This window comes from Podarcis tiliguerta (assembly GCF_965153285.1).
Source record: "Podarcis tiliguerta genome assembly, chromosome: 12".
Lineage (NCBI taxonomy): Eukaryota > Metazoa > Chordata > Lepidosauria > Squamata > Lacertidae > Podarcis > Podarcis tiliguerta.
In genome coordinates this window covers 14,453,779-14,480,263 of record NC_139545.1, presented here as the reverse complement: position 1 = coordinate 14,480,263, position 26,485 = coordinate 14,453,779, and the positions used below count along the sequence as shown (strand labels likewise).

Below are 26,485 nucleotides of genomic sequence, written 5' to 3'. Positions count from 1 at the left end.
AACAGTACAAATTCTACAGACACCCTCCATATCTCCTCGAAATCATTTCTCCTGCATATTCCCCGTCTTACCTTAATGGCACATGTTAATTTATCTTTAATAGCTATATCCCACACCTCTTTATACCATTCTTCCATTTTAAATTCTGCTTGCCCCTTCCACTTCCTAGCTATCATAATTCGTGCAGCTGTCAATAAATTTGTAAGCAAGTCCTTCATAGCCTGTGAACCTTCCACCCCATTGTGGAGTGGGGTCATTCATTTGTGCCATTTTGAGCCCCCCCCCCCAGATCTCTTGGCAGCATACTTGTTGCTCCTTCCCTCCTCACAAATACCCTGAAGTCACAATGAAGAACAGCTGCTGTTAGCATGAGATCACCCTGTGGGATTTCTGGCTGAGAAGTGGATTTGAACCCAGGTCCCTCTGACTTAAGTACCCCATAGTGGTGCCTCTCGTTCAGTTATTGTTCTACGGTTATATGCTATTGGGAAGTGTGTATAGCAGTTTTACAAAGAAGCTGTGGCCAGCAAAAACATTCTGCTCCCAGAATAACTTCTGAAGGTGAACAAAGCAGTTTGAACAGAAAACTGGACTTCTAGGTAGGAAATTGTGTGTGTGTGTGTGTGTGTGTGTGTGTAGCCTTCCATTAGAATCACCAAGGCTGCCATTTCACAATAATATTTTAAAGCATCTTCCTGCTTTAACAAAAGTGCGTATAAGTGTCAAATATCAAACATTTGCCAGCTAATTAAGTGAAAATACCATACCCTAACAACAAAGCACTTCTTCTCATTGTTATCATAGATAAGCATGCTGGCTTCTTTTAAAAAAATCTTTTCTGGATTACCCTTTCTGTGACAGGGACACTGTGCCAAAATTCAACAAGTGTTGATTTACCTATAGCTGTATTCCTCTGAAGGGAGACACTGCACCTGTTGAACTCCTGCGGTTTTTAAAGACACATTGTTCCTTCATTCTTTTGTATTCCCTCCTGTTCTCTTGAAATAAAACTGCCAGGAGATCATCCCTTTGTAGCCTAAGTTCTGCTACCATATAACTATTTGTGAAATGATTAGTATCTGAAATCACAATCAAATAATGCACGTTCCTTTGGCTAAGGCAAGCGATTCAGGATTTCAAGAAGTAAGGTTTTGAAAAGAAAGACAGACTGAGGCTAAATTTGCCCACGGAGATGGAAACAATTACGGTGGTGGGGGTTTGTGCACTCAGACTTGCTAGCATTGTGATATTAGGACTTGGCTTCAGGCACTGATGAGGCTTCCCAGATGTAGTAGTGAGTTCTTGCTGGAAAGCAGAAGAGAGGTAGGCTGCCAGCTTCCAATAGTTGCCATGGGAACCAAAGTACACCAAGCGAGAAGCCATCTAAAAGAGAACCCAGGGGGATAGAACTGGAAAGGGGCAACTGGCAATGTAAGCTGCTGGAAGGCTTCAGCCGAGCAACTGGAAACCAAGCAGGGTAAAAGGGAGGGTGGAGAATCCCTGGTGTTTCAGCAGAGTTGGCTGAAGAGAGCGTGAGTGAGGAGCTGCATTGCTTTCCCACCATGGGCAGGGATGGGGCACCTGTGGCCTTCCAGATGTTGTTACCCTACAGCTCCTTGGCCATTAGCCATGTTAGCTGGGGCTGATAGGCGTCCAAAAGACTACAGGTTCCCCATCCATGTCTTATGGCACTGGTGGCGAACCTATGGCATGCGTTGCCAGAGCATAGCTGTCAACCGTCCCTTATTTGGCGGGACAGTCCCTTATCCCAGCGCCATGCCCCGCTGCTGTCCCTTATTGATGATGTCCCTTAAATAAGCTACTGAAGGTAATGGGGCCCTTTCTATGTCCAGCAGTCCTTTGTCAACAACAAATTGTTGCTGTTTTTTTGTGTTGAATATATGCTATATGGTAATTTATGGACCTAAAGCTATTTGCACACAACAAAATATGCATTTCATCAAAGTAATTGTTGATCCCTTATTTTGGCTGCTGATCCCTTATTTTCGAGGCTGCTGGCCCCTTATTTTCAAATCTGTAAGTTGACAGCTATGTGCCAGAGGCGGCACTCAGAGCCCTCTCTGTGGGCACGTGTGCCGGTTCCCCAGCACAGAGCCGGCAGAAGGCGAGAGCGGTGCGTCGAGTCCCCAGCTCAACTTGGGCAGCCGAGCAGCCACCCTCCTCTTCCTCCTGCTGTGAGGTTGAGGCTTTACACACCCTCTGGCTGGGGCCAATGGGAGGCTCCGGGCAGCGTGCGTCACACGGGAGCCAGCAGGGGAGGATGGCATCGCTGGCGAGCTTCCAGAAACCACTTTGTTCCAGTGCCAGGTAGCCAGGCAGGGCCGCCGCCGCCCATCCTCATCGCCCTTCACCCGGCACTGGGGCTCCGGGCCCCACCAGCCTCGCCACGCCATGATAGCCTCCCACTTTCTGCCATACTTCTTTACCAAGCTCTACCACAACCAAGTACAGTGAGTGGGGGCGCGCCAGGGGCCACGCTGGACACCCTGCATAGGGGCCAGTCAGGGCTGGGCGGGGGAGCGGGAAAAACACTGTTGGAATTTATTTTCTCTAAAAGCTGCTCTGACTGCTGCAGAAACAAGTATTTTATCCTAACAGAGAAGATGAGTATCTCATAGAGAAGACAAACCCAGTCTTGTGGTGGTGATGTCAAAACATATTAACTACACTTACCTTCATGAAGGCAAACAACAGCGCTGAGAATGGGTAATTGTTGGGTTAAAAAGGTAAAGGTAAAGGACTCCTGGCAGTTAAGTCCAGTCGCGAACAAGTCTGGGGTTGTGGCGCTCATCTCTCTTTCCTGGCCGTGGGAGCCGATGTTTGTCCACGGACAGTTTTTCCGGGTCATGTAGCCAACATGACTAAGCCGCAAGCCGCTTCTGGCGAAACCAGAGCAGCGCACGGAAATGCCATTTACCTTCCCGCCAGAGTGGTACCTATTTATCTACTTGCACTTTGACGTGCTTTTGAACTGCTAGGTTGGCAAGAGCTGGGACCAAGCAACAGCAGCTCAACCCGTTGCGGGGATTCGAACTGCCGACCTTCCAATCGGCAAGCCCTAGGCTCAGTGGTTTAGTCCACAGCGCCACCCGCGCCCTTAATTGTTGGGTTAATGAACCGCAAAAAGACATATATGCATCTTCTCTTTCAATGCAAACACTGAGAGAGCTTGCCTAGACTTCACACAAATTCCCCAGATACAAAGCAATATGGTAACCAGGTACTTCTTTCTTAAGGGCTAAGTAGGAGTCAGAGTTGTGACAGCTACTGCAGCTTATGCACCAATTCAGGTTAAATGGCCTTGTTGGCCCTTTGCGATAAATAAGTGGGTTTTGGGTTGCAGTTTGGGCACTCCGCCTCTAAAAAGTTCGCCATCACTGCCTTATGGGAATGGGTACCTCACCTGTTCCTCCCACAGGCCTCATCTGCTTCCCTTTTGCTGCTGCTGTACTTTACACCTGGATCTCTGCAGTCAGGAAAAGGAAGTGGGTGCCAAGATCAGGAGAAGAATGGATGGGAGGGAAGCCATCAGGGAGGCAAGAGGTGTGTTGAGGATCTCTCATTTTGCAGCCCTAGGCAGCAGTGCTGAGTCCTCTTGTGGGAAGTAACTCCCATTCAGCCGAGCAAAACCTGACATGAAATTAATTAAATGGCACACTTTGGGGGGAAATAGTATCCTTGGAGTCAGTCAGAGCAGCTGCAAGAGGAGGGTGGAGAGAGGAGGAGGTTGATTCTCTCTGCCTACCACCTCCCTGACAAAAATGGTCTCTCCCAAGCTGCTGTTTTCATTTCAGGAGAAGCCTCTGTGGACAGGAATGGAAAGATGCTCAGGTTGAATGTCTAGATTTCCTTGAGCAGCATCATAGTTAAATAGGCTTGAAACCAGTCTAAATTTGTAATGTAGATATGCCGAAGGGTATCAGCTTTTCAACCTTCATCTTAACAAGGCCCACTTGGAAGTCAGGTTTATTGATATTGATAGTACAGGAATTTGGGATTGCAACCTTTTTATATGTTTTACTACGGTAGACTGATTTGTCCCTGGAGGCTGGTAGGGTTGCTGTATGTCCACTTTTTCCAGGACGCGTCCTCTTTTTCATGGGTAGAGTCGTCATAATGATCCATAGTTAAAAGTAGAAGTCAGCAAATGTGTGCTCTTTTTTGCTCTTCAAAATATGGCAGCCCTTGCAGGGCCTACTTTTTGAGTAAATATGCTTTATAATCTGGTTTTATGTTGTAGGACCAAGGGTTCAGGCTACAAATCCAGGCCCATTTACTTCTGAGCAAGCTCTGCTGAACACTTGGAACAGATTTCTGAGTAAATATGTAAAAGGTTGCACTGCATCCCCTTAAAGTCTGGCTTGAAATTAGAAACACCTTTGTTGCTGCTGCTGCTTAAGCCAATTTTAGCAAGACCCCACATAGTTAGTTAGATTACTTCATTAACCTAGGAGACTTTATGTAAAATATTTATATCTGTATTTAATGTTTATCTGTTACCCAAAAACTCCATGGGAAATTTTGTATTTGAATGGTTCACAAATGGCCTCTTAAAATTATCCACCTGTTTCCTGGCAAATCGGGGAGGCTATTTCACAAAATTTCTTTAGCAGGAGAGGAAAAGATCTCTAAATTGTCGCTGCAACCTCAGCAACATTGTAGTCTGCCTGGCCACCATTTTGCACACCTCAGTTCTAGCATTATTCTGTGCGTTGTGTGCATGCGAGGTGAAGAATGAGCAAAGAAAATTAAGTAGTCTTTTTATTTTTCTACAGGGGTGAAAGAAAATCTCAGGACTTCAGGAAAAAAAGTCTCCTGAGAAATTTTGGCTCAACTCCAGTTTTCACGCAAAGAAGAAAACCTATCTCTCTCACTGCTGTTAATTAGATTTGACCTCTCTTTAAGAACATTTGCTGGGGAATCTGCTCCGGTTCTTTATAAGGGCAATTGAAGGCTGGCTTTGCCCTTTTCCGCCTGTCCCTGTGTTACAAGGTATTATCAAGAAAGAAAGAAAAAGATTTCAGGGAGAATATGGAAGGAGGTTTGCTTCAGAGAAGGAGGAAAGGAAATGTGGGAGGAGATGAGCAAGAGAAGAAGAGTAAAGAGGTTAGTTTGCTTTCTGGTTGTTTTCCTCCCCTGGACTTGGTTTGTTTATGTTATAATATTTATATCTAATTAAAGAATTGCATAGTTGAAAGTCCCCTTGCCTTGCTGTTGACAGGTTGAAGCCAAAAGGTTCATATATACCCACTTGACTGCTTCGATCAGTGGAACTGGAAGTGTTAGAGCTGCCACACAGGGCTGTCTTACCCATAGGCGCTAGGGGTGTGGGGCACCTGGGTGCCGGGGTTTCAGGGGCACCAGGCCGAGAGTCCAGGGCCCGAGAGTTGAGTCCGGGGAAGAGCCCGCCTGTTGGTCAGAGCGCCACAGCGGGCTCTTCTGCTGCGGGCGGCTTTGCGCCGCACGTTCGGGGATGACCGAGCCAGCAAGACGCTGAGGCGGCTGGCCAGCTCCGCCCTCCTGCGTGCCTGGGACTGGGCAACCTGGGGGGGGGGGCACCCTGGCACCACATATGCTTAAGACAGCCCTGGTGCCACATAATACCTGCTCTGCATCTGTAGGAACTCAATCTTTTAGTGTGGCAGCACCTACGCTTGGGAACTCCCTGCCTATTGATATCCAGCAGGCATCTTCAATGTACAGTGGTGCCCCGCAAGACGAATGCCTCGCAAGACGGAAAACCCGCTAGACGAAAGGGTTTTCCGTTTTGGAGGTGCTTCGCAGAACGAATTTCTCTGTGGGCTTGCTTCGCAAGACGAAAATGTCTTGCGATTCCGGGGTTTTTTTTCCGCTCCCCACCCCCTTTTTCTAAGGCACTAAGCTGCTAATAGCCTTTTAGCAGCTAATCCGCTAATCCCTTAAGCCTTTAATAGCCGCTGATAGCCGCTAATAGCGCTAATCTGCTAATCCGCTAATGGGCTTGCTTCGCAAGACGAAAAAACCGCTAGACGAAGAGACTCACGGAACAGATTCTTTTCGTCTTGCGAGGCACCACTGTACCTGTGCTGGTCCCGAGGGTTAACCATGCAGCGAGGTCCGAGTCCAGTCCGAGGTTGAGTGTGTGGTATGGAGGCTGTCCATCAAAGCTGAAGCAGGGTCCAAGGCAGGGAGTCGGGTGAGATCAGGAACTCTGGCAGGAGAGCAGGACAGGGTGCAGGCAGGAACAGGCTACCAACAATGTTGCTCCCGCAACCTGGGACTGGGGCTGGCTGGCTTTTATCTGCCCCGAGGCATAGGGCGGCCCCGATCCTCAGGTGACTCGCCCCTCCTGGCCTGGAGGCCAGCACTCCTCCTGCGGGAACTTAGTTCCCTCCGCCTCTCTGCCCTGAGCCTCTGCAGCTCAGGAGAGGCTGGAGGGTTACCAGACCCAGAGGCAACCTCAGCTTCCCCTGAGAGGGCTGGGAGAGGAGCACCTGCATGCAATGGGTCCTCCATCACCTCAGGAGCCAGAGCAGACTCAGCTGGTGCCTGCACCTGAGGATCCAGCACAGGTGAGGACCCTTCAGGCTCATGCCCCAGCCCCGGCTCAGCTGGTTCTGGAGGCGGGGACTCCTGTGCAGGCTGGGATTCCTCAGGTTCAGCCTCCGAGTCCGAATCCCAGGCCATCACAGTACCCTTTCTGGCACCTGCTAAAACTTTTTTGCTTAGAAATGCCTACCTGTATATTTAGAAAGCTGCTGTGAGTTCTAATCTGTTTTAAATTTATATTGTTATTTTAACTTTCTGAAAGTCTTAAATTATCATTGTTATTTTTTCCTTATTGATAATTTTGTTGTATTATTATTTTTTTGTAAACTGCCTTGAGCCTTGCTCACTGCCCCCCCATTGCCTCAGAATTTGGGTACATGAATCCAGACAATGTGCTTCAAATAAAAGCCATCTGTTCTGCCCATGGTGATGTGACCAGAAAACAGGGGTATATATCATACTAGTGAGAGCTCAAAAATGGGAAGCGTGAAATCCTATACAGTCTCAGAGGAATGGATATTGGGAATTGTTAAACTATGCTATACTATTGCTATGGATATTGGGCATTGCTATAATTGCTGAAAATATTAATTGGATTTTCTGTGAAACAAATTGGAGGCTATAAAGTCATTCAGCCAATACTTCAGCGGGCTAGTCTGAAGCTAGAGAATGGTTGATTGGAAGGGGCTGTAGCCCGTGTTTCATTTAAATAGGGCAAGATTTTAATTTAGATAAAATAATTTTTGAAAACCCAAAGCATGTCTCTTGCAAGTGTCAAATCTGTTGCAGGAGCTGTTTGCTTTGAGACACGTCTGACAAATGGGACTCCAAACTGTTGCTGTTATGTAACTCTTTTTTAAAAAAGAAAAAAAAGAAGTAGGAAGCGGTTGTTTTGAATTAATACTCTTGTTGCAAGATCACCATTTGTGGAACAGCAACAGGTGTAATAGCTCTTGTTTAGCCTTGGAAAATAATTTCTGATGAAAAGAGCCCCAGTAAATCAAAATAAGTTTGAGGTAAGATTAGGTGTACGGCTAAACAAAAAGAACCCAGTGAGCTCTCACGGCATACCAATAGCGCAGCATGTACCATTCAAGATAAGCAAAGTTTATGATCGTAATGCTGAGGAAAATGTCTTTAGACTCCAGCTAGGCTTCTCTTGATCTTCTTATAGGATTTATATTATCCCCATGGCTGAAGTTATTTGAGTATTCAAGCTACTCTATCTTTCCTTGGCAAAAAAAATGTTCCTTGCTGCCGTTTAACTCTTTGGCATCTTTTTCACGTGCTACAAAGTCAGCACAATTTGTCTCCTTTGCGTTTTTGCTAGGAGTGATAACAGAAGGGTTGGCATTTTCCATGATCAGGGAAATGCTGCAATGTCTGGACATATTCTGCACATATTCTGTGGAAATATGGGAAGTAATATGCATGGCTATGGTTCATGATTAAGGAGCCTGAAATGTGGATGCTAGATAGAGAGATAGAGATAGAGATAGAGACATAGAGATACATATACATATACATATACATATACATATACATATACATATACATATACATATATTTATTCTGCATGTCTGAGCCAGAAGGAGATGCTTGAAGGGACACAGCCAGCTTCTGGGTCTGGATTCTTCCCCCCTGCCCAAAAGTTTAAAATATGTTTAATGCAGTGATGGGGGCCCTGGAATAAGGAGCAGCTGGCAACTCAGGGTATACAGTGGTACCTCGGGTTACATACGCTTCAGGTTACAGACTCTGCTAACCCAGAAATAGTACCTTGGGTTAAGAACTTTGCTTCAGGATGAGAACAGAAATCAGGCTCCGGCGACGCAGCAGCAGCAGGAGGCCCCATTAGCTAAAGTGGTGCTTCAGGTTAAGAACAGTTTCAGGTTAAGAACGGACCTCCGGAATGAATTAAGTTCTTAACCCGAGGTACCACTGTATTGGTATTGGTGCTTAGCTAAGCATGGAAAGGCTATATAATGGGCGTCAGTTCCTTTTTACCAATCACCTCATTGGGGGTAATTTGGGACCCCCAAATTACCACGGATAGTGTTGGGGTGGCCGTAGCTGCGCACAGCCAGCCATCCGGGGGGAGGGCTCAACTCTCCCCCATGCCACTGCAGGAGAGCGATCCCTGCAGAGGCTCGAGAGTGAAGTTGCGCCCCTCCCAAGCCTTCTCGGGAGGAGAGCGAAACCCACAGAGGCTTGGGGGGAAGCTGCACGCCCCCCAGCCTTATGGTTGGCAGGGCGCAGCTGGCGGGCGTACAGGGAAAGGGGAGGCTACCGGCAAAGCCGCGCAGCTCCCCCCTTGCTGCAGCGCCCCTGAGAGACCAGTGCCCTGGTGCGACACACCACTAAACCCTATCGGAAAGACGGCTCTGCTTATAACTTGGTAAACTGGGATTTTGCCTTCTGTGGAGTCTCCTGTTGGGATAACAAATGCAGAATTGAGATGAAAGACAGTTTTACTGAGCAGGAGCAAATGATGTACATTTTCTGGAAAACTTTGAATAGGAAGGTTTTCCTTTTCAACTTGATTTGCATAGGGTAATTTGTACTACGAATTTTTCTGATGGCCCTAGAGGTTGACCTACGTAATTTAGCATATTTATTTGACATGTTTTTAGTAAACAAAGCTTAAAAATTTGAAACTGCCAAGCCTGTCGAATATTTATTTGGAGTTGGTACCCATCTATTGTCACTAATGAAATTACAAAGCAGAAAACATGCTGCAGAAACATTAACCTCTGTAACATTTTACACCCCAGACCACCAGCAAGAGCTCAAGGCTTGGTCCAGCAGGATATTGGAAGACATGGGATCTGTTTGGTTGGTTCTCCTACACTCTAATAACATATCTGCCTGTGCTGGTCCAGGGGGGAGGTTACCGTGGGGCGAGGTCCAGGACCTGAGTTGAGGGTCGGCAGACAGTCCTCCACAGGCGAAGTGGGGTCCACAGCGAGGAGCCGGGCAAGGACAGGAACTCTGGGGGAACCGGACTGGGTGCTGGCCGAAACAGCTCTTCAAGTTGCTCCCGCAACCTGGGACCGGGCTGACTGGCCTTTATCTTCTCTGAGGCCAGGGGCGGTCCCGGCCCCAAGGAGACCCGCCTCTCCTGGCCTTAAGGCGAGCACTCCTCCTGGGAGAAACCAGTTCCCTCCGCCTCTCTGCCCTGAGCCTCTGCAGCTCAGGAGAGGCTGGAGGGTTACTGGACCCAGGGGGAGACTCACTTTCCCCTGACAGGGCTAGGAGAGGCGCACCTGTAGGCAATGCGTCCTCAATTGCCTCCGGAGTCAGAGTGGATTCACCTGGTGCCTGCTCCTGAGGATCCGGCACAGGTGCAGGCGCTTCAGAATCAAGGCCCTGCCCCAGCTCAGGCGGCCCTGGAGGCAGGGACTCCTGTGCAGGCTGAGATTCCTCCAGTTCAGCCTCTGAATCGGATTCCCAGGCCATCACACTGACTTTCTATGAAATATTCACATTTTTAAAGAATCCGAAATAGACTTGAAACATTAAGGGTGAGCTTTGCAATCAGAAAATAAATGCACAATGATTTTAAAAAAATGTCAGTAAAGCAAGTAGTTGTTCCCAGCTGATTTCTCTAGGCAGGTTCACAATTGCAATATAAATCATAGCTGTGCCTGTTGCTTCATGTTTTTCTTGTGCTGCAAATCTACTGGCATAAGTCCATAGAAAGTTTGAATGGATGGATGTGCTTTATGCCAAAGGTGGAGGCAGGCTTTTCTCATGTCGCTTCCCTCTGGCTGATGTTCTGTTTCTGCTAAAGCTAGATCACCTTGCAAAGGTGGCAAGTTGCCATGCAAGCAGATGGGCTGCAGAACAAGCAGCCAAGCTGTCACTCAGGAACATAAAGCACGTTGACTAAGGGCAGGATTCCAGGCATTAATGACTAGAATGGCGTCTAGTGCAGAGTTTTTACATCTCTTGTAAAAGAGGCAATGTTCCACTGAGTGATGGCAGAGCGCTGGATTAATTCTGAGAGCCAGTCACAATTTCCAGTAGGCATTTATAGAATACGGCCTAATAGATAAGCAGCTGACCTAGTAAAATGAAATAAAATGGAATAAAATCTTTCAGGGCAAGCTTTATGGGTATAAGGAATGCAGTGCCGTGGATTCATAATTAGTTCTCAGGAATTCCCTCAGGGTCAAAATCATGCCCCTTCTGATTTTTTTGACCAATGCAGACATAAATGTTATGGCTTCAGTTCCAAGGCAGTTTTCCTCCCTGCCCCACCTCATTCCACTCTTCCACTTTGCTTAACAGAAGCCTGATGAAGAGTTCTGGTGGATTTAGAAGCTCCCTATTTTTGTTGGTATGGGACGCAGGTGGCGCTGTGGGTTAAACCACAGAGCCTAGGGTTTGCCAATCAGAAGGTCGGCGGTTCGAATCCCTGTGACGGGGTGAGCTCCCGTTGCTCAGTCCCTGCTCCTGCCAACCTAGCAGTTCGAAAGCACATCAGAGTACAAGTAGATAAATAGGTACTGCTCCGGCAGGAAGGTAAACGGCGTTTCTGTGCGCTGCTCTGGTTCGCCAGAAGCGGCTTAGTCATGCTGGCCACATGACCTGGAAGCTGTACGCCGGCTCCTTCAGCCAATAAAGCGAGATGGGCGCCGCAACCCCAGAGTCAACTGGTGTGACCACTGCAGCTTAACCTGTGCTGCCCTCCCAAACTCAAACATGTCCAAGTTCCCGTGTAGTGGAGACCAGTCTGAGCTATTGCTGTCACTGTGAGGATATTGCAGAGGAACGTTGGGCCTGTGAGCCATAACCTTTATAATTAGCTGAACAGAATTAAACAGGGTAGGGTATTGCTCTACTGTCTAACTGCCTTCCCTCAGTAACTTGGTTGATCACAGAGCTCTCATTTTTAAGCTCTAAAATGCATGCTTCCAGGGAACAAGTGTCTGGGAGTTGCACAGTCAAAGAATCATAGAATTGTAGAGTTGGAAGGGGTCCTGAGGGTCAACCCCCCGAAATGCAGGAAGCTCAACTAAAGCATCTATGACAGATGGCCATCCAGCCTTTTAGTTCTGCTGTTGAACCATACTGTTGACTCATGTTAAGCTTGTGATTTACTAAGACCCCTAGGTCCTTTTTAACATCTCCTATTTGACAGCTCATTTTCTGTCTGCTTCAAATCTGCTGTGAATCAGCTGGAGAGTGAAGCGGCTTTTGGGCCTCCTGCCCTGGTGCTCTACCAAATCCTCAACCCTCCTTCATCCCAGAACTGTGTGCTTACTGTCTAGTAAAGTCCATGGAGGCTTTCAAGCTACAGTGGTACCTCGGGTTACATACGCTTCAGCTTACAGACTCCGCTAACCCAGAAATAGTGCTTCAGGTTAAGAACTTTGCTTCAGGATGAGAACAGAAATTGTGCTCCGGCAGCGCGGCGGCAGCAGGAGGCCCCATTAGCTAAAGTGGTGCTTCAGGTTAAGAACAGTTTCAGGTTAAGAACGGACCTCCAGAATGAATTAAGTACTTAACCCGAGGTACCACTGTACTCAGAATCAAGTGATACAGCTATGAAGCAATACCAGTGTTCAGATTACTATACTGTGGTGCGCGTTTTGAGAACAAGTGAGGATTATAACATATAGCTATGATTCCCCTACAAATGTCCATCAACTCTGGTGGGGGGGGCTGACCCCCTCAAATATTTTAGGGGGGGCAAGACCCCTCATCCCCTAGGAGTTGGCCCCTATGATTCTAGGCAGACTGATAAAGGGAGAGGCTCCCCTTCAGGGATCTGGGTCTCAAGCTGCAGAATACATTTTGGTGATATGAGAGTATTTAGCATATTTTTCTATGGGGTTTATCAGCTTGTTATATATTTAGTGTTTGAGAACACCTAGAGCTCTGGCTTATGTAAAGTTGCGCATTTCATTCACTTCAGGCTCTTTATCTTTGCCTGAACCTTAGTTCAGCAGGTTTCTCCCTCGCACTTGTATATGTAATTATGAATTCCGCTTGGCTTATTAGCTATCTAGCGTTTCCACATATCCCATTGTTAACTACCTAGCAACTCTGCATAATAATGAAGTAATTTCTTTGGCCCAGATCCACATAACCTAATTCTCTGGCAGAATAAAGTGTGCGTCCAACTTTTTTGCTGGGTCAAACAGGCCCAAGCACCAGTGGCATCATGGATGGTTCAGGTTCAGCTGTCCAAAGGGTGCTAAGAGCAGGAGAATGTCTGCAAAAGTAACAAGTTTGTATAGAGAGATTGGGTTGCCTGATCACGCAGACAGGGAAATGATTTGGCACTTTTCAGAACTGCTTCTGGAATTCTTCCCAGTACACACTGCTGTTATAAAATTTATTCTAATATTGGGCATTTATTGTCATTCCTGTGCTTGAGCATTTGGTTTCCTACAGCAAAAAAGAACTGTGTATGACAGTTTGCTGCAGATTTCTAGAAGGTGAAAGGAAAAAGAAAGAGTCACATGTACACGTCAGATTCTTGGCCTGGGTGTGTCACTTTAATGCCGTACTTCTGTTAGTGAGAACTGGTTTAGCTCCTTTAAAAAACCACTGTCCTGTGGATCTTGCATTGCTATGTTGAATAAATCTTATCAAGCATCCATTTCATATAACCGGGGACCTTTGAGCAGTGGCGTAGCATGGGGGTGCAGGGGGGGGGCCGGCCGCACCGGGCGCAACATCTGGAGGGGGCGCGCGCTCGCACTCGCAGCTCTCTGCCCCTACCTGGCTCACTCACTCTCTCACACTGCAGTGCTGGCTGTGCGAATCCGATCCGAGCCGCCGGGTCACCGCCCACTGTGGAGGGGAGGGTGCCAGGCGTGCGGTGCAGTGCGGAGAGAGAGCGATGGACTATCTGGGGGAGGGACAGTGCAGCGGGGGGGGGGGGGCGCAAATTACTTGCCTTGCCCCGGGGTAGGGGGCGCAAATTACTTGCCTTGCCCCGGGTGCTGACAACCCACGCTACGCCACTGCCTTTGAGTAGTGGCTGTCATGCATGGCAAATGGTAAATCTTAATTCATAATTAAACCTGGTGTGTTCAGTGACATGTAGAGATGGTGGCATGCAAATGTAAGTATCTCCTATAAAAAAGTCCTATTTTAAGTCTTCTGAGAGCTGTTAAAGTTTCCTTTTTGGTGGGAAATAGACAACTCTTCTCTTTGGTCAGACCCACTGAATGCTCGTAATATTACACAATGCAATATTAATTGCATAATTATAATTGTCATTGTGGACAGAACAAGAGCCAGGACTACTCGGCAGTTAAACCTCTGCTGTGACTCAGCTCCCCACTGCGTATCTCCTAAGACCAAATTGCTCTTTGTGCTGCTTTTAGAAGTGCCTTGCAATTCATGGATAGTAGAGGCTGCTCTATTTTTAACCCTGGATAAAAGGTGCAGACTTTTGAAAAAGTCTTAGAGAAGGTGTGCTTTTAAGTAAACAGAAATTTGTTCAGAGGAATTGTGTGCATTCCCAATGATGAATTTAATAGGAATAAGCTATTCGAAATAGAAGAAAGCAATTTTTGTTTTGGATGTTCATTTAAAATGGGGTGGATGGGGAACCTGGAGCTTTCCAGAAATGACTATAGCACCCAGTAGCCATGCTGCCTCAGTCTCATAGGTTGTCTATCCCACCCCCACCCCACCTTAAATAAATTAAATGATTTCATATGCTCTTGTGAAGAAAAGTAAGGTGATGTACTCTTGTGGATACTGCTGTGATGGGGGCAAAACCTTCCTGCCCATACTGACAGGTACAAGATTTTGTTTCAGGGATCTAGGAAAAGAACAGCAAGTGTCCAAACACCAAGTAAAAATGGAGGGGGCATCTGTACAAGAGGGACCCCCCTCCCCTACAGAACGCATACAGAACCCAAAAGGGTGTCTTGTACTCTTATAAAAAGTTCCCTCCACACATACGACTTTTCAGGCATTTTGCTAATGTGAAATAAAATGCATTTAAATTCTGGCATTAATTTGTCGATTAGATTTATATCCTGCCCTATCACCATAAGGGCCCTTGGGGGCAGCCCAGGAAAACATCAAAATCAATACTTAATTACAATTTAAGATGACGAACACCATAGACTAAAAGAGCTGTATAAAAGAGTTCCAGGAATGCTCCCTAAAGACCCTTCTGAACCGTCAGCCTTCTGAGAGACTAAGGACAGCAAAGGACACTGATTTTGCTTCAAGGTTGCCCAGGCTTAATTGTAGGAAGAAGAAGAAGAAGAAGAAGAAGAAGAAGAAGAAGAAGAAGAAGAACCCCGCCCATCTGGCTGGGTTTCCCCAGCCACTCTGGCAGGCTTCCAACAAAGATGAAAAATACATTAAAATTTTAGAAATAATTTTAGAAATAATGGCCGTCATTTAAATAGAAATGCAAGCCATCTCATCATTGTGGGGAAGAAGACTATGGCCAGGTGTTGTTCAGGTGCTCACTGCTAATGGCCAATATCAAATGCCTTCTTGCTTTCCTTTCTTGTGGTACTTTAAAGCAGATTCGGCCTGCGCAGCCCTACAATAGAGGACTCATTCAAGTGGAGGGACTGTCCTGTAAGATAGGACAGATTGTCACCCTGATGATGTGAGGTGGCATGGGGAAAGATTTCTACAGCACCAAGCTACACTTATTTTTGTAGTTAAGGTAAAGGGACCCCTGACCATTAGGTCCAGTCGTGGCCGACTCTGGGATTGCGGCGCTCATCTCGCTTTATTGGCCCAGGGAGCCGGCGTACAGCTTCCGGGTCATGGGGCCAGCATGACTAAGCCGCTTCTGGCAAACCAGAGCAGCACACGGAAACACCGTTTACCTTCCTGCCAGAGCAGTACCTATTTATCTACTTGCACTTTGACGTGCTTTTGAACTGCTAGGTTGGCAGGAGCAGGGACCGAGCAACAGGAGCTCACCCTGTCACGGGGATTCGAACCGGCGACCTTCTGATCGGCAAGTCCAAGGCTCTGTGGTTTAACCCACAGCGCCACCCGCGTCCCTTATTTTTGTAGTTACTCAGAGCTAATATTCAATACCTGACAATCTGCCCTAGGGAGGAAGTTCTACAGCAGTAATCTACATTTGTGGTTACTTAGAATTGATATCTAGTAACTGCTGCTTAGCAACTGAGTTTTAGAGGAACCAGCCTAACTGCACAAGCAACCCAAGCAGTCTTTCAAAACACTTGGCCTAACAGTGGGTGTGGAAGGGAGCGTATTGCTTGGATCATGCCATGCAGCCAAGGTTAAAAGGGGGTGAGCTACAACAGATCTGCTATTGTGGTGGCAGATCTAATATCTCACCACCAACCTCTTCCTGTCAGGTGATGATCAACATTGAGGAGGGAGTCCGTGGTGATAAAGGGTTTCATGCAAATCTGGAAGCCGCACACTTTAAGAAGGAGGAGGACCTTATTAGTGGCTCCTCCTTGACTTTTTCGAACTCCTTCCCTAGAGAAGCTAGAGACTGGCTCCCTCCTTGTCCTTCCACCTGCAGGTGAAGAACTTTTTTTTCCAACAGGCTTTTGGGGACTGACTGCTTTTAATGAGGGGGCTGGTGTTGTGGTGAGTTTGTTGTGGTTGCATGCTTTTAATAGATATTTTATATCTAAAGTTCTAATTCTATTGTTTAATTGTTTTTTAATTAACACCCCCCCCCCTTAGTTCTTAGTTTATTGGTATGTCACCTTGAGCCCTGTCAGGGGAAAAGGCAGGGTATATATAATATATAATACAGTGGTACCCCAGTTTACGAACTTAATCCGTTCTGGAAGTCCGTTCTTAAACCGAAACCGTTCTTAAACCGAGGCGCGCTTTCCCTAATGAGGCCTCCCGCTGCCAGTGCCCTTCTACCGTTTGGCTTCCGTTCTTAGACCGAGGTAAAGTTCGCAAACCGGAACACTACTTCCGGTTTTGTGGAGTTTGTAAACCAAATACTTTGTAAACAGGGCTGTTCTTAAACCGAGGTACCACTGTACAGTGGTACCTCGGGTTACATGCGCTTCAGGTTACATACGCTTCCGGTTCCAGACTCCACTAACCCAGAAATAGTACCTTGGGTTTAGAATTTTGCTTCAGGATAAGAACAGAAATCGTGTTCCGGCAGCACAGCGGCAGCAGGAGGCCCCATTAGCTAAAGTGGTGCTTCAGGTTAAGAACAGTTTCAGGTTAAGAACGGACCTCCGGAATGAATTAAGTACTTAACCCGAGGTAGCACTGTATATAATGTAATATTTAATATATAATGACAACCTGGAGGGCAATGAATACTGTCTGGGTAGGATATGGAAAACAAAAGTGATGTGAGGAAAAGCTGAAGGCACTAGGAGCATTTAGCTTGCAGAAGAAAAGACGTAAGGGCTCATGGATAACGCTTTGTAAGGGCAAAGGTTTGTCCCTAGAGGGCAGGACTAGATCTGCTGGGCTTAAGTTATAGGAAGGTAGATTTTTATTGCACACAAGGAGAAGCTTCGAAACCAGAAGAGGCATTTGACAATGGGACTGATTACTGATGGGCAGATGCCGTGCCAAACACTTCTTTCCTTCCTGGAGGTCTATAATCGGGTGCAGAGACAGTCATTTGATGGGGCTGCTCTAGATCTGGGGTTTGTATATTGAGCAGGAGGTTGTGTGAAGGGCTTGTGCTTTCAATACTCAAGGCGTTTTCTCTGCAAAGCCCCTCTATGGTGGTGCAGATCTGAATTAATCACTATTTGTAGTTGACCTTGCATATAGGACCCAAATCCATCCAAACAGAACATTCACTTGTTTAAATACTCTGTGGTAAGAGGACAATTTCCAGTAGAAAATCTGTGTGAGGTGTGTGTTGCTATGCCACTAAGGAACTGGGCTCCCACTAAGCAGGCAGGACAAAAGGATACTCTGGTATACTAACACACTGACAGACAGACAATAGAACAGCAGGGCCATAGCTTTTAAAAATATAACTGGAGGTGTTATTTAAACATGCATAATCCCCGCCCCCCACAGGTCTGAAAAAAATACTACCACAAGTAACCAATACCAGGATTAGTGATGATCATTTAAGATCTTGGCTAGATGGGATAAAATGCTGTTATGGATAAGCAAACCTGCATTTTTTTCTATTATTGCCAATGAGCTTAGGTACCAAGTATAATTAATTACTTCTTGTTTCATCCTAATGGTAGGGATGGGGAACCTGTGGCCTTCTGGATGTTGTTGGACTACAACTCCCACCAACCCCAGCCAGCTGTTAGTTTCTGTTTGCCGCTGTTCAGTGTTTTAGAGTCACAAGACTCTGTTTACATTCCAGAGACATTCCAGGCTGTTGGAAGTCTCATGGGAGACGGATGTGACGTTACTGGTTTCCTGTTCCTTTGTTTGTTTCAGTTGCTCTCTGTTTTCACAGAGAGAGGGTGTGTTTTTTGTCTGTGTAGTAAGAAATAAAGCATAGCGATGTAGCCATAAATCTCATCACTTTCGCGTGCTGCTTTGATTCTATGCTGAATGGGAACGTGCCTGGAGGCCTCATCAAAGGCTCAGGTCGTTAATCACGTCGGAGGGCGATTCCGGAAGATGAGCTTTATCAGCTCGGTCGAACGCAGATTCTGACACCAGCATGGTCAAGGATAATAGCAATTGTAGCCCAACAATATCTAAGGGGTCAAAAGATTCTCCACCCTTAACCTAAAGTCTATACAGTGGTACCTCAGGTTAAGTACTTAATTCGTTCCGGAGGTCCGTTCTTAACCTGAAACTGTTCTTAACCTGAAGCACCACTTTAGCTAATGGGGCCTCCTGCTGCTGCCGCGCCGCTGGAGCCCGATTTCTGTTCTTATCCTGAAGCAAAGTTCTTAACCTGAAGCACTATTTCTGGCTTAGTGGAGTGTGTAACCTGAAGCATATGTAACCTGAAGCGTATGTAACCCGAGGTACCACTGTATAAGCCTTGGAATTCTTCATGTAAATTTGACCCATCCAATAAGTAGCTATGTAAAGAAGGCTAGAACAATCTGAAGGGAGGGAAATAAACATACTGATGGGTATGAACTTTAATTCATCAATTTTTTTGACTGCTGAAGAAATGTATTTTAAAATGTTTTTTTAAAAATGGTTTTTCTCAATCTGCAGGTCAGGGTTGTTTTTGGGGGGCGGGGGAGAGGTCTTTGACTTATACATGATTTAGTACCTGAAAGTACTGTGAAGTGGTTTGAACTAGTCAATGCCACCATTAGCAGTCTGGTAAGTAAGCATTTCAATTTCTGAAACCCAACAGGGATAAACAGACATCTCTTTATTCCTTTCTGTAAAACGCTGCTCCCTTTCAGAAAATGGCATAAAATGCATGTACAAATATCACAGCTGTACATTTTATTTCCTGTTTTGTGGAAACCAGTTCTTGCATAAATAACAGTCTGCATATTTGTCTGTTCATGCTGCATTTCTAACCTTCAGGGCCATTTATAATATACTGTGTGAAGTGCCTTGGTGACATTTAGCTTCAGATGGTGTGAAAGTGTGGCTGTTAACCACCACTTTGGGAGTGCATTCCATTCATCCTCCAGGCCTGTACTGAGCAAAATTCTTAGTGCTGTATTTTAAAGCAAGGAATCAATGAAGCCGTTAATGTGTTAAGACCAAGAAAGCTATTTTATTTAGGCTGCAATTATGCACCCACTTCCCTAGAAATAGTCCCCATTGAACTCAATGGAACTTCTGAGTAGGCATGCATAGAATTGCAGTAATAAAGAGCCCCACCACATGTTCAAAGTAAACATGGAAAATTTAATATCGTTCTAAGTGAGGACATCTCTAGAGATTGGGGGGGGGGCTTGCATTCCTTTTTGGGGCTGGTTCAAGCAATGCACCTTTTCTAACATCCTGGTTAGAGGGTCTCTGCCCCTACCAGGTTAGGGGGCGCAAATTACTTTGCCTTGCCCCGGGTGCTGACAACCCACGCTACGCCACTGGCCATACCTACAAGCAAGGTTAGCCCCATGGATGTGTCTGCCTTCAGTAGAGAAGCAAACAGAACAGAAAAAAGGAGTATTAATTCATAATGGCTCTCAAAACTTTGTATACATTTTAGTAAAAACCAGATGCAAGCCTCTATTTTCCTGATTTAATTACATTCTTTTCGCTAAAATAGTTGCAATCAAATTGAAGGCTCAGCTCAAAATTTCTTCAGGCTCTGCTGACATACATGTACAAATACTGCAAATGTTTTGGGTTAGGATTTTCTTTTCTTTCTTGGGGGGGGTAAATGTTAACTACCTTTCTTTCTTATTAAAAGGATTCTTAAATTCCCAGTGGTGTTTGCACAACCCTTGCAGATCTTCTTTGAAACTAGCAGCTACAAAGAGGCTTAAAGTTTTACTGTTGGCTCTTTCATATGCCAATTAGAACTTCATCACCTCACTTCTTATTTTAATTATTCTTTTGGAAGAAAAAGAATGGAAAGTGAAGTAAAGCACTTCAAGAATATTTTAAATTTGTAATATAGTTAACATAAGATTAAAGGGAGGCTGCTGTGAATTCTTTTTAACACCTGCAAAACACAAGTGCCAATGTAACCTGAAAGGTATATGTAACTTTTCTCAATAACTAAGTGTCGAGATTTCTCTAGACCAATCCTTACAACTTTTTTAGCATGGTGAAATGTTGGGTGACTCAATTCAATTGGGTGCTCAGCCCATGGTGAAGTGTGGGTCCAGATTAGAGTGTAGCATTCAATGCACCCATTCCATCACTGCAAGGACTTTTGGCTGACCAACAGACTTTCCTCTCCCCGTACCTGCCTCAAATGCCCCCTAAATCTGTTCTGGATCCCCACGCCATCTCCTCGGAACCCTCCAGAGCAGATTTGGGAAGGCTGCACAGAGAGGAGGGGGGAGGTTCTGTTGGTCAAATGGAAATCCTTGTGATACATCAGAACTCGAAAGGGAATACTGCATTACATACTGCGGTCAGTGCATTAGGTGGTGTTGAGTTTCCAACTGCAAACGCCACTTGAGCAGGACGAATTTCAGACTTGTGGCCAGCATGACTAAGCCGCTTCTGGCAAACCAGAGCAGCGCACGGAAACGCCGTTTACCTTCCTGCCGGAGCGGTACCTATTTATCTACTTGCACTTTGACGTGCTTTTGAACTGCTAGGTTGGCAGGAGCAGGGACTGAGCAATGGGAGCTCACCTCGTCGCGGGGATTTGAACCGCCAACCTTCTGATCGGCAAGTCCTAGGCTCTGTGGTTTAACCCACAGCACCACCCGTGTCCCCAAATGACTATAACACAAATGTTGAGAAGTGGATGCACAAATCCTATTTGGTTCCATGCAGCAGAACACAGGGATCTTGCATATTTGCTTCTCTTTGTGAATGTGTCAAGTTGCCCTGATTCTGCAACAACAAGAAAATAAACTTTTGTGGTACCTGAAATTAGGTACTTACTTTGCCCTGAGTATTGTTAGGCACAGCAGTTGTGTTCATGCGCAATTACATGGATACTGTTCAATCCTAGCCTTAACCACATCTCCACCTCAGACTTCTAACCACATCAACAGTGAGTTAATTACATGTTTCACTTAGGAGTCCTGCAATAATTTCAGGCTAAACAAATGGCCGCATGTACTCCGAATTACTGGTTATGGCTGTATTACAGGCACTGCAGCAACACTATCTGTTGCAATCTGCCTTGTCTCTGAAGCAACTTAATTGATGGGATTTCTGCATGGCTCTACCATGTAAAGACTTAAGCCTTTAAAAACTTATATCCAATACAAGAAGGGAAATTCGTGATTTTTCTAACTGTGACATCCTGAGTATAATTTTGCAATTTGTTGTCGCTTAGTGGTGTCCGACTCTTTGTGACCCCATGGACCAGAGCACGCCAGGCACTTCTGTCTTCCACTGCCTCCCACAGTTTGGTCAAACTCATGCTGGTAGTTTCGAGAACACTGTCCAACCATCTTGTCTTTTGTCGTCCCCTTCTCCTTGTGCCCTCCATCTTTCCCAACATCAGGGTCTTTTCCAGGGAGTCTTCTCTTCTCATGAGGTGGCCAAAGTATTGGAGCCTCAGCTTCACGATCTGTCCTTCCAGTGAGCACTCAGGGCTGATTTCCTTCAGAATGGATAGGTTTGATCTTCTTGCAGTCCATGGGACTCTCAAAAGTCTCCTCCAGCACCGAATTTTGCAATACATGGATTTGCAATACATGGATTTTAATTTCACCCATCAATTTTGCAATACATAGATGAAATTAAAATAGGCACCATAGTCTTGCTGTGCTGGGAAGAGGTGGGTAAGAAGCCATGTTACTAGGGGCTGGGCTAGTAGTGGGTGCAAGTCTAGTACATGGGAGGGGCAGGAGAACCCACAGAAGTGTGCATGGAGAATTAAAAGCCCGTTTCAGTGTAAAAGTAGAACTGCAAGGCATGCAGGGTGTCTCTGGCTGGTCACTCCTGGGAGTTACTGGGCTGAAAGGACCATTTAGGTCTGATCAGCCACAGGGGAATTAATTATGTCAACGGCATAAGGGTATACTGGATGGCCATGTGAGGTTGAGGAACACAACCAGGGACCTGCTCAGTGCACCAGCAGGTTAGACTTGCCAAAGGAAGATACTTCTTCCCAAGACCGGCTGTGAAATTGTTCTTCAGGCATTCAGGAGAGTTGTGACAACTGAAAATTGTGTTATTGCCCTCCTGGAAATCACTGCGGTTAGAGCATCTGCTCTGCGCACAGAAGGTGCAAGGTGCATTCATTGGCATTGAGTCAGAGCCCTGCCTGAAACCCCGGAGAGCCGCTGCCAGCCAGTGCAGACAATATTATATTTATTTATTTATTGAATTTATATACTGCCCTGTCTCCAGAGGTCTCAGGGCGGTACACAAGAAATACTGAACTAGAAGGGCCAATGGACAGACTGGGCATAAGCTTCCTACTTAAAAAATTTCAATAGATAATAATAATAAACAATAATAATTTATTATTTATACCCCGCCCATCTGGCTGGGCTTCCCCAGCCACTCTGGGCGGCTTCCAACCAAATAATAAAATACAGTAATGCATCAAACATTAAAAGCTTCCCTAAACAGGGCTGCCTTCAGATGTCTTCTAAAAGTTTGGTAGCTGTTGTTCTCTTTGACATCTGGTGGGAGGGCGTTCCACTGGGCGGGCGCCACCACCGAGAAGGCCCTCTGCCTGGTTCCCCTGTAACTTATTATAGACAAGGATTCTTTGCAAGAAGAGAGCTTTTTGTGCAAGCCACCTGCGGCGAGTGCAAGACGACCGTGGTGGTGGGATAGGTGGCCACCGCGGTTTTCACGGCATCTCTGGCGGCCCAATCCCACGCGCGTCCCCTTGCTCCCTCCCCGCGCGGCTGCAGCCTTTGTTGCGTTGCTGGAGAGCGGGGCCGCCGCCCTGGACGCCAAACCGGGGCGGAGTACCGAAACCGAGCTCGAGCCGCAGCAGTCGCCGCTGCCGCCGCGAGGCCCGGGGCTGCGCATGCGCGGTCCCTCGCGCTCTCCGGGCGGGAGGGGCGTCTCTCCCTCCCTCCTTCCGCTCCGTGTCCGCCGCTGGCAGCGGAAGTGAATGAGGGCGCTGAGGTGGAGCGCGCGGCGGGACGACGGAGAGAGGATGCGCCTGGGCCGCCTTGGCCGCTCGGAGGGAGTCGAGCCACGGACCGAGCGCTGCGGAGGGAGCGGGGAGGAGGCGCCCTCGAGCGGCTCGCACTGAGGGGGCTTCTCGCTCGGTAAGGGCGGCGCGCCGGGCCAGGAGAGGCAGTAATAATAATAATAATTATTATTAATAATAATAAATATCACCTCAGCTCTGAGGCACGGTGATTATTGGGCACGCGAGAAATGGCTGCGGGCAGGCGAGTGTGGGGCGACCCTTGGAAGGCGGGGGGAAGGGAGCTGGGGGCATACCGTGTTGCGCCCCCCCACGGAGTGTGTGTGTGTGTACATTAGACACGTGTGTATGCGTGTATATATGTGTGTGAGAGGTGTATGTATGTGCGCGCGCACACACACATATGTATGCATGTATATATGTGTGTGTGTGTGTGTGTGTGTGTGTATGAGGTGTATGTATGTGCGCGCACACACATGTATGTCTGTGTATATATATTGTGCCCGCCCGCCTTGAACCCGAGGGGTTCCTGCGGTGCATTGCCACCTCCTTTCCTGTTCAACTCCTCTCTCGTCTTCCTCTTCTTCCCCCTCTCCCCCCCCCAATTTATTTCTCTCCTCTCCACCCCCCCCAGGTGTGCGTGATCCGGTGTGCTCCATAGCAACAGGCGCCGGGGACGCCGAGGAGGGGGGGGGATGTTGGAGAAAAGAGCTGACAGGTGTCAAGTTGGGGGGGGAGGGGGGCGGTGACGGTTCTCTCTTCTGGCTTTTTATTTTATTTTTTTGCAGGCAAAGATCCCCTGCCACTGGTGCCCCTTGGCCAAAATCTCGCCCTTTCCTGTTTTGTTGGGGTTGCAAATGTTTTCCCACTGGAGAGGGGGCTGCATCTGGGGGGTGGGCAGTGAGAGAAAGGGAAAGTGGTGTGGCTTTCCATCTGTTTGGTGCTGCTGTATCTTCTATTTCTTTCTCTTTCCTTTTTCCCCCCCTCGCTAGTGCTACATCATTTCCTCCCTTCATCGATGTTGCTGTGTTTGCGGGCAGGGGAAACAAAGCAGCTGCCTGGAATATAGGGATCTCTCTCCGCCCTTTACCTCTCAGTCCTCTAACCCCAGGGTTGCTGCTGTCGCTGCCACTAAGGTCTTTGTAACCATCAACCCAAGAGCGGTTTCGATGGAAACATGAAGGTAAATATATTGACAAAGTAACAATTGTGTTTCCTGCTTGTGTGGGAGATCGCAACTGTTTCTTGTTTCCTGTTTTTTGGTGTGTGTTTTTTTGCATTTTATTGATTAGCTGACAAGGGTGACTCTTGAGGTGTAGGTTTGTTTCAGAGGTTCTCTGCAAGGTGCTGGATGAACTTGTTTCAGACTATGGGACCTTGGTTGTGCAGCAGGTGCACCGTAAAACATTTTCGTAAATTGTTGTGCTTTGCCGAAACCCAAATGTTGCAGCTCTAACGGCAGTGTTTTATATACCCCAGTAAATGATAAACTCTTGTGTACAATCCCAGAGCAGTCCAGTTTACTGTTATTTGGTATTGCTTGCTTCTCCTAGTAATGAAGAGATTAAAGTTCAATTTTTTCTTTTCCAAGCAGATACTGAACACTTGAGGGCATATTGATTAAGATCAGGCTGTGATTGAACTTGTTGAAAAAATGCTCAGAGGAATTTTTAAAATATAGAAGTCTGGTTGATGCTTTTTAAACAACACTGATACAATAGTAATTGTGAGCTCTTAGCTCAAGCCCTTGAATTCTATTATCTCAAACCACTTTGGAATGGTTAAAAAAAATCAAGCAAGCAATATATATATATATATATATATGCATGTTATGAAATCAAATATCTGAACTTAGCAGCTATCCTTTTTCTGGATCTTCTGAAGGAAAACAGTTAATAGAAATCTGAACCTGCATAATCAAGATGACCGATGTTAATTGGAAATAGTCATATGGGAATTATACTCTAAATTGGCAAGTGCTTTCTTCACACTGATCTTCTAGCGAATTTTGTGTTAATTGGTTCTATTATCACTAGGGCTTCAGAAATGCTAAGTGGGCTGCATGGATCAGTTTTCACCCTTCTAAGGATTCCAGAAAACATAAGAATGCTTCATTGTTCCTTTTTAAAATTCTAATAGGTATCTGTATTTTACTCTTTACAAAAAGCCAAATTGCAACTGGGGAAGGGGTGAATTTGGGTTGTGAAAGAGGTTTGAGAATAAGAGTCAAACTCCTCTTCCCCAGGCACCATTGCTCCAAACAAATTCACAGTCTCTGCAGCAGCATTTCATTTAAAAATAGCATTTGGAGACCTAATAATTGATGCCATGTAGTTTGTTCCCAAGTTTGCAATCCTGTACTGTACACACTTTTTAGCAGTAAGCCTCACTGAATCCAGTAGGATTTTTTTACTATGCAAGCATATGATTGTACTGCACTTCTCCAGAAATACTTTGCTTCTACCCTTGTCATATCCATTTGATTTAAAATTTCTTGGGTGATGTTAAATTAAGCTGATAAGCATGGCTGTTTACTCATCTTCCATTCAGCATACTGATGCTATTGTTTCCTGCCAAGCTCATTTGTGTGAACAGAACTTGAAGTTCTGTAGCACTGCTTTGGGTTGATTGTTGTTCCTGAAATAATCTTGGTATAAAACTGTTTCACAACAAATGCCATTTTGAGATTAAATCAAGAGCCCTTTTCACTCCATATTTGAAATGGGCTTCTAGATAACATGGGAAGCTGTCTTAACTGCAGAAGTCAGCACACAATAAGTGTTTTGTCCAAATACTATGGAGTTGTGCCGTGTGTTTGAAGAGCCACATAGTACGTCTTCACATTAGTTATCAGAGTCCAAGGCTGCTATTGATCGGTTGGCAACCATTTGTCTATTGGGCACGTTCTTACATAACTGCTGCACTGAAGATAATCAGCGAAAGATACTAGGTGCAAAATACTTGTAGGCCTGTAGCTGGTACTTCCTTACTAGAAGTTTAAACTTCACACAGGTGTACTTGGCTGGGTTTCTTTTTTTCCCTCCAGTGAGAAATATGTCACTGAATATGAAGCTTTGCAATTAAGCCTCCAGCTTGTCACTAGCCTACAAATATTTTTTTGCAGCCTTCCTGCATATCCTCACACCAATCTCTTGCAAGAAAAGAACCAATAGATGTAAAGGGAATGCTTTTTCTCAGTCATGAACAGAAAGGGTAGTGCAAACCAGTAGCTTAGAATCATAGTATCATAGAATTGTAGAATTGAAAGGGTCATCTAGTCCAACCCCTTGCAATGCAGTAATCTCAACTGAAGCAGTC

The 26,485-nt window shown here is 46.1% G+C and overlaps 1 protein-coding gene across 6 annotated transcripts in view; it reads left to right on the top strand.

Moving 5' to 3' along the window:
- Positions 1-404: 404 nt before the first annotated feature.
- Positions 405-26,485, top strand: part of ATP2C1 (ATPase secretory pathway Ca2+ transporting 1) — a 68,103-nt gene continuing 42,022 nt past the window's right edge. Inside the window, exons 1-2 of one of the 6 annotated variants that reach the window (XR_014503338.1) lie at positions 405-599; positions 4,797-5,127. Coding sequence is in view for 3 of the 6 variants with exons in the window: in XM_083404712.1 (XP_083260838.1) it covers positions 5,053-5,127 (75 nt within the window). In the remaining 3 variants the exon portion in view is untranslated. Of the gene's footprint in view, positions 600-1,369; positions 1,432-4,796; positions 5,128-15,730; positions 16,120-22,499; positions 23,286-24,159; positions 24,351-26,485 lie in introns of those variants that run through there. The other 5 variants (XM_083404712.1, XM_083404713.1, XM_083404714.1 and 2 more) reach the window with 5 other exon arrangements.